Source organism: Phragmites australis, chromosome 17, assembly GCF_958298935.1.
Source record: "Phragmites australis chromosome 17, lpPhrAust1.1, whole genome shotgun sequence".
Lineage (NCBI taxonomy): Eukaryota > Viridiplantae > Streptophyta > Magnoliopsida > Poales > Poaceae > Phragmites > Phragmites australis.
This window is the reverse complement of record NC_084937.1, coordinates 20,910,485-20,922,397: the sequence shown is the minus strand read 5'-3', so window position 1 is coordinate 20,922,397 and position 11,913 is coordinate 20,910,485. Positions and strand designations below refer to the sequence as shown.

General features: G+C 48.3%; 1 protein-coding gene across 2 annotated transcripts; it reads right to left on the bottom strand.

Moving 5' to 3' along the window:
* Window positions 1–4,128: 4,128 nt before the first annotated feature.
* Window positions 4,129–7,341, bottom strand: LOC133897802 (U-box domain-containing protein 7-like). 2 transcript variants are annotated; one of them, XM_062338631.1, is made up of 3 exons: window positions 6,574–7,341; window positions 5,520–6,461; window positions 4,129–4,698 (listed from the first exon to the last, which is right to left on the bottom strand). In XM_062338631.1, exons 1-2 carry the CDS (start codon window positions 7,116–7,118, stop codon window positions 5,561–5,563), a joined length of 1,446 nt encoding a protein of 481 aa, XP_062194615.1. In that variant the 5' UTR covers window positions 7,119–7,341; the 3' UTR covers window positions 4,129–4,698; window positions 5,520–5,560. The 2 variants fall into 2 exon arrangements, with proteins under 2 accessions (XP_062194615.1, XP_062194614.1); XM_062338630.1 differs by having other exon boundaries at window positions 4,129–6,461.
* Between the last annotated feature and the right edge of the window lie 4,572 nt (window positions 7,342–11,913).

Below are 11,913 nucleotides of genomic sequence, written 5' to 3'. Positions count from 1 at the left end.
TAGCTTTTACATGTTAACTTCTTTAGTTACGATGAAGAGGCTAAGAACATTTTTAGCTATGATGAAGAGGCTAAGACGATGATATTTTTTATAAGCTAGTTGTATTTTGGTTGTGCTGAAAATTTTAATACGATCATTGATCAAACTATTGAATCAATTGATATACAAATTCCTAATTAGCACAATTATACATCACTACAAGATCAATAAGTAAGAATTATAACTACAGTTAAGTCATTATATGTGCATATATACTATTATGTTATATTTGTATCAGATGATTATTGTTAATATTTGTGACTGGCCCCCTATCGTTTAATCCTGGATTTGGATGAAGAGGTGGGAAGTGGCCGATGTGGTGAGGTGAATTAGGCCAGTGGGCTTTGTCACTTTGGGCTGTGGCATGTGGACTCCGATGAAAAACTGGAATTCCACGAAAAAAATCCAAATCCTAATTAAAAAGGATTTCAAAAATACAATCAGAAAAATAGATTAAAAAAAATTTGGCTCTATTTTTTAATTAAATTCTCATTTTTTGGGTTTCCATGGAAGTCTCGAAAATACGAAACGGTTTAGAGAAATGTAGAAAGCTAGACGGTACGGTACGAGATGGGACTTCTTTCGCCCGTTTTTATCCCTAAAACTCCCGGCTAGTCGACCAAGCTGTTTGCAAACAATTTTCGGACAACTCCAGACGAGCTGATCAGTTTATGGATCTCAGCCTGATCAACGTTACTTATGAGCTAGAGATCGAGGGACCAAAGCCTATGTCGGAGAGAGGTTACTGGTTGGCGCGTCGGATTCATCAGTTCGGTAGTAATGGCTAAGTAAAGAGAAGCCGGAACATTATTTTATTTGGAAATAAAACTTCCTTCATTAAAAAAAATAGAACTTCGCATTTGGTACTCTCCAAATCCACCTTTACTAACTGCATTGGTCAAGGAGATTTGTCTCGGTACCATGAGCAAAGCTGCAGTTGCGCTCATCATAGCGGTCTCTGTGGCTTTAACCTTAAAATGCACCCATTCCGAACATGAACAAAGCTGAAACAGGCAACCGCTTCAGGCCGGCAAAGATGAAATGATGAATGGACCAACATTAGAATGTGAACTTCTGCATCTTTTTTCTAGTTCTAAAACTCTCCACTACCCTACCACACTCTCCAACGCAAGAACATGTGCACACCTAAAGACTGACACACTGACCACTAGATGTAGTACGACTAAACACTAAACTGATCAACCTATCCCATATACAAAATACGAAAGAAGAACAATCGAAGCAGTTAACAAAGGCAAAAGCAATTAGGAGAACATCTCAAAGCCAGCACTGAGTCGATCCAAGCACGTGGCCTCCATCAGCAGGCACGAGAAAAGGGCGACGAGCAAGCGAGCAGAGCGTAAACAAGTGGCCGTTAGCTTAACACATCTCATCACTCCGCTGCAGGCAGCGAAAGATTCCTTGGTCTCCGACGCATGCAATGGAATGCAGTGCAGCAAGGTCACCTCTCCGTCACTCTCCTGCAGCAAAGACCGATTCAGAGGGAGTTTTTTTTACTGCCTGCTCCATCATCAAATTCGAAAGCAGGAGTACAGTTCAGCAGGAGATAGAATAGTGTTTAGTATAATCTATTCCATCGTTTCGAGTGCCGGTTAGTTGATTACAGGAGCAAGAAATAGTAGTGGGCTAGTGGCAGTAGACATGCAGTAGTACAAAAGCGAGCGTTACGATGACCTGTCTGGAGCTTTCTTTCTTTTCTTTTTTTTTAGAGAGAGAAGGGTCCGACTTATATATATATATATATATATATCTTCATGCTCCACCCCACCGCCAAACAGTAACAAAGAACGCAGAGACAACGACATGAGGTTGAAACCTACACGGACGAAGGAGAAACAAGTTTTTGATACGCCAAGACTGACCAGCAAATGAATTGTCGTGACCTGAACCGCTGAACGGGCCGACGAACGGCCAAAGGCTGCAATTTCATCCACGAGGAGTGAGATCAGACGTCGAACGTCACGATGGCAGATCCCAGTCGGCAGACAATGAAGCTCCAAACCACACCCGCAAAGGAGTTCCTTCATATAGACACCGCAAGAGATGCTGCCAACTCATCTCCATACGTGGTTGGGCAACAGGACCGACGATAACACCTATAGATTCACGGAAGATGCCAGCCTAGAAGCAAACTCTACTGTCGCCGGTGAACACACTGACGACCCAGGAGAAGCAGTCGCGCAAGAGGACGGCAACTGACTCCAATCCTTCCAAAAAAAGACTAGAGATACTAACCTTACCCAGATCTCGCTAAAGAGGATGTCGATTTTGTCGCCATCATCACCGAAGAGATTGGGAAAGAACAAAATTCACATGCTCTTCACATCGGTGACGAACACGAGAACCAAAAACCTTCCATGAACCACTCTACTTGGGACCCCACCAGCAGCAATGCTGTCGAAGACTACACCACCTGGAGATCCATCAACGGAGAGGGAGCAAAAGACACTAAAGGCTTTCGACGACCACATCACCATGGCCAAATCAACAGCCCTAGAACCTACTGGAAGCTACTAGAAGCTAATATCTACAACTGAGGCATCACAGATTCAGGTCCCCCCTCCCCTCCAGTGCTGGGAAGCAACCAGAGAGGAGGAACCCAGCAGGGACGACGCTAGATTGGGATTGTCTTCTAGTCGCCTTCTCTCAATTGTAGACTACTTGTCTCGAGCTTTTAGGTAGGGACGAGACGAGAATGGCTTAGCCCAAACTGTTGGAGATAAGCTTGCTTTGCCACAAAGCAACAAGGGTGTGTTTGGATCCCTAGTCACTGCTTGTCTTATTAGGCTGGGTAAGAAATCAAGGAGCCAAAACCGCTCTCCAACGTTGAAGACGAGCCGAAACTACTCTATGACCAAACACGTCCAAAGTTGTTGTTAGAGCAACTCCAACAGCACATCTATATTTCACCCTTCATATCCCTATATAGATTATTATCTATAAAGATTCTCATAGTATATTACTCCACCACTCCAACAGCACATCCATACTTTACTTTCCATATTCTCTCACTTATTTTAATAGTATTCTATAACTAACAATATATTTGTAACCACTATATTTCTAACGGATATTTTTTCAACGGGTATTTTTCCGATGGCTTTTTTTTTTCAACGACTATTTTTTCAATAACTATTTTTTTAGTCTATATATACGAGTCCATTTGCCATTCCTAAACCGTGTTTACTCTCCAAGCTCTCTTTGTGTCCTCTCTCACATATCTTTGTCTGCTCTCACACATCGCAATGAGGCGTCGCAACATCAAGGAATTTCTTATGGATTCATCAATAAACTCATTGTTGCTATAGCATTCCAAGTGTATGATGAAGATCAGCGTTTAAATGCTCGACACCATAGCGGTTCTGTACCAGGACATCGAATAATTCATCACAGCAGAGAAGTCGGACATGCGAGACTATACTAAGACTACTTTTCAGAGGCTTCTACCTACGACCCGACTATCTTTTGGCGTAGGTTTATAATTAGTGATTATATTTTTGTTCGTCCTTATTATTATTTCTATGGTCTTATTTTATTATTATTTTTACGATCTTATTAATTCTTATGGACCCGGCTATCCTCCCGTCTCATTTTATTATTATTTCTATGCAAATTTAGAATAATCGGTTATTTATTTCTTCGTATAGTGCAATCTGTAGTAGAGCATAATAGCTATTTCATGCAGAAAAGTAATAGTGATAGGGTTTTTGGTTATCTACTTCACAAAAGATTACCGTTATATTTCGCATGCTAGCTTATGTAGTACCAGCGAATGCTATAGATTAATTTATTCTCATTGAAAAAAAAACTGCTATAGAAAGTCTTAAAAAGTTTGTACAAATTATTGTAAAAGTGTTTAGAAATGAGTATCTGAGATCTTCAAATAATACTGATATTGCTAGGTTACCTAAGATCTCCAAACCATGTATTTGCATCCCTTTTAATTTAACCATGCCAGCATCACAATTTTATCTTGGTAGATCACATAAACTTAAAGAATCTAGCGATTCTAAATCATAACCCTTTATCATCGATGCTACAGAGTCAATAAGAATTGGTTTATCAGAATGATGACAAACAGATTCAGCTGGTATTGAAAATGATATGACAACAGAACGCATATACACATGATGGATCAATCACCAAACCAAAACACTACGTCATCCTGCATGTTAGAGAAAGATTGCAGGAAAAAAGAGGAACTGTTCACACAGCAGGTCCAAAATTTCTTTTTTGGACAAACTACAATAATTGTTTTCACAGAGAGCTTGCTCCAAGTAATTCCCTAGCATCATCAACACCCACGCTTGATTGATGATGCAATTACGTAATCATTTCTAATGTCCCCAAATTTACTTCACCATCGCTTGCTTTCATCCCGAATGTAAGGACCCCTAATGAAGACAGAGAGCAAAACCTCCCGGAACAAACATAATAATGTGCGCTGCTAGCACCCCGCGCCAAGCAAGCGAGCCGAAACGGAGAGCAGAGCGCGCAAGGGGGGGAGCCCGCTGCTGACCTGGAGCCCGGCGCGGGAGGAGCGGGAGACGGGGCCCTTCTTCCCCTTGTCCTTCTCCGCCGACTTGGCCGCCGTCGTCTCAATCCGCCATCTCCTCCGCTCCGCTGGAAAAACAAGGCCTGCACCAACCAAATCAGACGGCGCGGGGGGCGAATCAGAGCAGATCGGGGCAGGAGCCGGGCGGATCTCGCCGCCAATTCGTTAAATCGCGCGGGGGATCGGACGAATCGGGGGGGGGGGGGGGGGTTCGGATAAGACGGGCGAGCTCAATCCGAGGACTAGGAACTCGATTTGGGCGGATAGGAACTCAATCCGGCGACGATGAACTCGGGCTCCGGAATCCGGATGGTGGCGCGAGCGTACGGGCGGAGCGGCAGTTGGGGTATGGCGTGAGAAGAGAGGCCGGCGATGGAGAGTGCGCTATTTTAGCGGGGGTTCGAGGGCGTTTTTTCGGCCGACCAAAAACTACTAGATAGCGTGTGTGATAGCGTTCTTCTTGGAGATGCTCGGTTTCCGTGGCACGCAGGAAGGAGAAGAAGGCTTCTTGACCTTCTTGCGGCCCGGTTTCCGAGGTGGGAAATGGCCATTGTTGCGGTTTAGGACAGTTCAAAAATTGGGCTCCTTGTGGTTGTTGGACTTGGTGAACTGCTGGTGGTGTAGTGGTCAAAGATTGAAGAAACAAAAATGGGTTTGGCTGATTAGTGGAACTGTGTTTGGAAGGGACAAATGGAAATTTCCATGGCTCATTAGACTTCTTGTTTAGTAGTACCCTTCATGAGGCAATGATTCAGTCAGTGATCCGCAATGACAGACAAAATGCAAGATCAATGTTGATGTGGTAGTTGAGTGATCAACTAATGGTTCAACGAGACACAGTGTTGCTCAAGTTAAATGGCGTAGGTATAGCTGTGAAGGAACGGCAATGGGCTTGTGCTTTTACCTGTGTTTTCTTGCCTCTGTTTCTCTAGGAGGAGTTCTGTCTCAGAACGGCAGGCTCTTGGATGTGGAGGAGGCGGTGAGCGCCTTGAGGCTCTCCGACGACGCCGGCGTGAGGTCCTGCGGCAGCCGCGCGCGCCGCACGATGCGCCGCATGTTGCTGTGCAGGCTCTGCTGCACCAGCTGCCGCACGGCGCGCTTCTCCACGCTCATGCAGGCGTCCGCGGGCTCCCCCTCCTCGGTATCCTCCTCCCGGCACCCGCGCTCCTGCGGCGCCGACACCGTGGCCACGACGCCGGAGGCGTCCGCGACCTGCTTGCCCTTGTCGGCGCGGAGGATCTCTAGGATCCTGGACGCGCGCTTCTGCGCGAGCGCCGTGCCCACCAGCGTCAGCTCCAGGAGCGCGGACGTGACGCCGGCCTCAGCCATGGCCGCGCGGTCACCGTAGCTCCGGTGCGCCAGGACCATCAGCACGTACGCGGCCTTCTCCTGGCAGCCCGGTTCGTCCGACCAGTTGAGCACGTCGACGAGGGATGAGACCGCGTCGGGGGCGCGGCTCACCGCGTGGCGGCCCTCGGGGCAGGCGGTCACGAGGTTGCAAAGCGCGGCGAGCGAGCGGTCCGTCACGGACGTGTCCCCCACGGCCGCCACGAGCGCCGGCGCGAGCCCCGCGGCCAGCAGGTGCGGCGCGTTGGCCGCCTCGATGGAGAGGTTCAGGAGCGCCCGCAGCGCGTCGTGCCGCGCCTGCTCCGTGGACGCGCCCTCGAACGCGCGCACCAGGAAGGGGACGGCGCCGGACGCGCCGATCACGGGCTTGTTCACGTCGAGCGCGCTGAGGCAGAGGAAGTTGGCGACGACGGCCTCCGTCAGTGTGCCGGACGCGCCGCCCTCCGCAATGCGGAGCATCTTGTGGACGGCGCCGGCCTGCACGATCGCCGACTTGTTCCTGCAAATCAAACCAACAACACACAAGCCGCTCCGCAAATCAGAAACCAATCACCCCAGTCCCCAGATCTGATCACGAAACAGAGGAGCACAGGAGAACGCAGCAAACTCACGTGTCATTGCCGATTCCCAAGTTGAGCAGTGCGTACATCGCAGCGGCCGTGATCTCCTCCCCGCCGTCGCTCTCGTCGAGCACCGCGACGAGCGGCGGGATGGCGCCGAGCATCGCGAGCATCTCTCTCGCGCCGGCGTCGTCCTTCGCCTTCCTCCGCACCGCCATGGCCGCCTCGACTTGGGACATGCACCCTCCGTGATCGCCTCTGCTGCTGGCCTGAAGCGCCCCCACCACAACCTTCAGCTCCTCCAGCGCCTCCACCTTCCTGGCCACGGCGTCCGCCTCGGCCTCGACGTCGCCGCCGCACTCCGACGGCTCCGCCCTGAGCAGCTCCGCGAGCCTGTCCGACCGCGGCCTCGGTTTCGGCATCCGCTGCGGCGACCGGTACGCGGTCCTGCCGCGGCAAGAACCTCCTCCTCCTCCTCTCCCACCGCCTCCGCCGCACGTCAGGACCTCAAGAACCTTCCTCCGCAGCGCGGCGGCCGAGAAGATCGGCCAGAGCCGGAACCCGCCGGCGTCGGCGTGCGCGCACCTCGCCACCATCGCTGCCCCCTGCGCGCGCGCAGCTTCGGCCGCAAGTCACATTGGCCGGAGGCGGGCGACACCTGTCGAGGCGAGGCGCTTGTGACTGACGTCGAGAGGAAGCCGTGGCGCGGCACAGTGGGAGCGGGGTTTTTATGCATGGAGGCAGCCAGTGCCAGTGAGGCTGAGACTGAGCGGGTGGGGCCATGTGGTCAGTTGAACAAGCTGTTTTTTTAAGAATAAAATAAAGGCTATTACATGCTGTTAGATTTGAGCTGAGTACATCCAGTGATTCTTAATGGGGTGCTTTACTGGATTGGCTTGTTTATGGTTACTCTTATGGGCATATGGTATGGTCATACAGACAGACTCCTAATACACAACTACAAGTGACAAAAGTGTGCCAGCGTGCGTGGTCAATCTGCATATTCATTTCAATTGTTGATCCAACAGCATACATCATATATCCAAGCCTGAAGAAATTTAGCACGCCTAGTGGCGCTACGGGCAGAATTTACAAAGTTTAATCCCCTAAATTTACCACTGCCGATGTCCTCTTGATGCGAAGATTTGCAGACGGAGCTCAGTCAAAAGACTCACAACGCAATGCACGCTCCTACCAGCTGGGGGAGCAGGGATGCATCGTGCAGCACCGGTGCATGCTGTGCATTCCTCGTACTGTATTGTCACAGTGGAAGACGCGCGCGCAGATGAGATGAGATTGAGCCTGGTCCCGACACGGCACGAGGAGAGGCATGTGTTGTGTTGACCACTGCTCGCGGAGAAGATCTCACGAGGCGCGCATACGCCGCTGCCTGCTGCCAGTCTCTCGTCTCACTATTAATGGAGTGGAGAGCTCTGAAGAGATTGTGGCGAAGAGGCATGGTCGCCATGGCTCGTGGCTTAGTTTTACTGCCCTGCTGGCAGTGCTAGGTGTTAACCTCTCCCTAGTCCTGCTCCTAGAACACCAGAGCAGGAGCGGTACCCCTTCTCACACTGCATGCAGCACCGACACAAGTCACCATCTCGGTCAATGCGTTGCGCGCATCGAAGAGACGGCTCCTGCATATCGATCCACCCAGGAACGGCAGGCAACTCTAACTGCATCGGACTTTCGATCGGTACTGCACTCTCCCGTCCAGGAGGAAAGGAACGCTGTGGTCTGTACGGTGGATCGGCTTTTTGACTCGGGATCACGCGGCGCAGCGAACGGAGTCGGGGAAACTCGGGATCACGCGGTCGGGGAGTACAGGAGCGGACAGTTAGCTCGCTTCGGAAACGGCCGTACGGCCCGCGCCAGCCACCGCCACCGACACTGATGGCAGGCGGGACGGTTCGCAGCGGGGTGCGGTTTGATGGACGGTAAGGTGAACCGTCTAATTATGCATTGTATATAATATTATTATAACATCTTTTAGTATTATTATATTATCTTTAATTTTTTATATCTTCGGTAGCTATTTTATTTTGTAATTTCTATTACTCTTCAACTGTCTGAATCCAGATGTCAATCTCTGTGAACAGTGATAAGAAAGCTAACTCCAGCAGCACCTGTATCCAGTGCTACAGTATTCCGTAAAGTACCGTAGCACTGAAAATTGCACTCCAGCGGCTACCTCATCCAGTACTACAGTGCCAAACAGTGACGCTGCAGTGTTGCGGAGAGAGAGTGGGGTCCGTATTTTTGCGGACCACTGTAGCAGCACGTATCAACACTGCTCACAGGGACTGACAGTGGCCCGGAGGCAGAAAAAACGCGTTGGGTACTGTAGCAGTATTATAGCAGTTATTGTAGTAGCACTGTTCACAGAGCTGACAACGGATCTGGATAGAAAAAGAGAGTAGATGATAGGAAATGAGGTAGCTGCTGGAGATAAAAAAAAATAAAGGATACTGTAATAGTGATAGAGGATGATGTAATAGTGTTTTTGAGGATGAAAATTTAAGATATCTGCAGGAGATGGTCTAACAACCCCAAATATAGAGTACGTAGCATCACTATATGACTGGATACGGTAGCTGCTCCTCTTTTCTATCGGCACAGTGTCTAATCAGGAATACCAATCGATTTTGATGGATCAGCAAGAGTTAACCTAAGGTTGGATGGAATAGGTGATATATGTTTTTTTATACGATGATTTAATTTTTTATTGATTGGGAGTATTAATCAGTTTTTTATTTGATTGGTAGGATGAGAGTGGATAATATGAGCCAGTATTTTATTTAGTTGGTGGGATGAGTGTGGATAGGATGAGAGTTGTCTTTTTTAAGAATTTTAGTTAAATATTGGTTCAGTCTTTTTTTTATCAAACCAATTAAAATGGGTTGCTAATGAACTCTAGTTTACTCATAAAAATATTTAAAATATTTAATAAAATCATTAATTAAATAAAAAAACATAACGCATATGTACGCATGGAACTGAATGGCTCTATCCAGCGAAATCGGTCGGATCCATCCCACATCTTAATCGAATATTCCTCCGGTGACCATCCTGTTCAGCATTCGCCGCTCAACCAAACACCAAAGAAAATCTGGTTGCCATTTCCCATCCGTTGTAGTGCCTCCATCCAAACGCCTTCTTAAAGCGGCAGCGAATACACTCCGAAACAGAGTGCGCGCGGCACCAGCGATACTAAAAACACTCGTGGTATCTCTGCCTTAATGAGGCCACTAGGATTTGCATCCCAGATCATTGGGAGAGCCGGCCTGCCGAGCGGGCGCGGCCGGGCCACCAACCCCCGCGCTGTTGCGGCGTGCGTGACCGGCGCTAGCATAACTCCCGCTTGCCATTCCATGCATGCGCCCGCCACGCGACGTCGAGCGAGCGCTAGGTGCAAGGGTGGTTGGGTGCGGTAAGAGTCTGTTTCATTCACGGTGTAAGAATGTTTAAGTTTGTTTAATGTTTTTTTTAAGTTGTCATATTTGTGGGGGGGGAAATCACGTCTACATCTTAAAATATCTAACAAAATCTTGTCACACTTTTGTGACACGTGAGACCGTAACAACAAAAAATAAATCTTATTATAGCTATAGCTACAAACCAAACGGCTGTCTAAACTAATTAAAATTGTCTAAATTAGACGCACAAAATATAGCAACTTGTGGCTATGATCCAAAACACATCCAAAACGTGGCGCCGGTCGGTCCGCCGAGCGGAGGGGCATTACGTTGTGGGCGTACTGGAGGCCTTAAATCGGCGGGTGGAGTGGAGCGCAGCGGCACAACGACGCCACCGCTCGTCCGGTCGAGCGAGACCACTGGGGCCGGCGGCCAGACGAGGGCGACGCACGGCCTGTGGCTGGGGCTTCGGCATTGGGGTTTGGCAGAGCTCAAGAACTGCTCCCGATAGGCCCTACAGTTCGATGTACATGCACGCTCAAGTTTAGCACACTGAGCACATTGTTCAATACTTCGATTGAACACATGCAGTTGTACGACAGACAGGCTGTCAAATGCATGTATCTGTGAGAACGGCATGGGCACGTACTTGATCGAGCAGTGGCCACAAAACCAACAAGCTGGACCAGTGAAAGTGGTGGTAGGTAAGGTCAGATCACGTCAATGCCCCAACGAAGCAGAACTACAGTGAAGCAGAACTGCAGTGCTGAAAACACACCAGGACATGTACTGCTTTCTGCTCCTGCAGCTAGTGACGATTGAAGATGCCGGCCATTGTTGGAACTTGAAACAGTGATGAACCACGGAAGGACTCGACGAATTAAACCGAGATGAAAATCCTGGACAGCGAAGTACGCCGGTGAATCGACATCAACGTGGACATGCTCTGTAGTTTCACATAGAGTAAGCCATGCATTCAGACCTGTAAACAGGAGATCGGACTCCAGATCATTCCAACCATATTCTTTCGTTTCGTTCATTTCTTGATTTCTCTTTTTATTCATATTCTCTTTATTTTTTTTTATCCTCAACCGCTTTTCTTTAAAATGATTCGTAAAAAAAAGAAAATCATATCTAAAAAGAATAACCTTAAAAATTCATTCATAATAGAAGCCGTAAGAAGAAACCATTAGACGCTGAAAGAATTTTTGTTCGCGAAAAATAAACCGAAGAAGAGAATCCTTAGAGATACCCTTACTACTACCTCAAGAGGAAGAGCTATAGCGCCCATCTTCATGAAACATAAATCACACAGGTAGCAGCGGCCGCCGCCGACGGCCAGCAACGCAACGGGCGGCGCAATGTGAGCATGAACGGAGATGCTACAGCAGCTCAACTTCTACTTACCCAGGCCATGGAACCGAGCACACCTGTGATAGTTGAACGGGCAAATAGGTGATCAGAGCAGTCCTATGTACTGGGTAAAGAAACGTTGTTCCCTACTTCACTGGATAAATCTCAATCCCACAATTAGCCCAAACATTTTTCAAACCAACCTGCTTTCAAAGATCCTACAAGGTGTTACATATCAATAACGATAATGCGATCACCGGAAGTGTCACAAAGAAGATACATAAAGACATACGAGAGACAGGTTACATATGTAGCAAAGGTTGCAGGATAACGGAATAGAAAGAAAATCACAAGGTACTCTGGACATATGGATCCTACTGCAGAGCTGAAACTTGGCTAGTTAACATTAACATCCCTCCCTGCTGAGGTACACACTTACACCTGACATACTAAAAATAACAAGAAGACGGCAAAAGACATACTACTAAAAAGTAAAACTTATGTAGGTCAAATGGTTTTCGCCAAAAATGCCTGCAAGGCGAGGAGCCAGCTCTTCGCAATTCCACAAAAGCTTGCCTTGACAAAAACTGAAAACAATATCCAGGAAGCTTACAACCAATTT

Excerpts from the sequence above, each read along its gene's own strand:
- LOC133897802 (XM_062338630.1), bottom strand. The coding sequence starts at position 7,118 with ATGGTGGCGAGGTGCGCGCACGCCGACGCCGGCGGGTTCCGGCTCTGG. Across the intron at positions 6,462-6,573 it reads TTGGGAATCGGCAATGACAC|GAACAAGTCGGCGATCGTGC; the intron begins GTGAGTTTGCTG and ends TTTGATTTGCAG.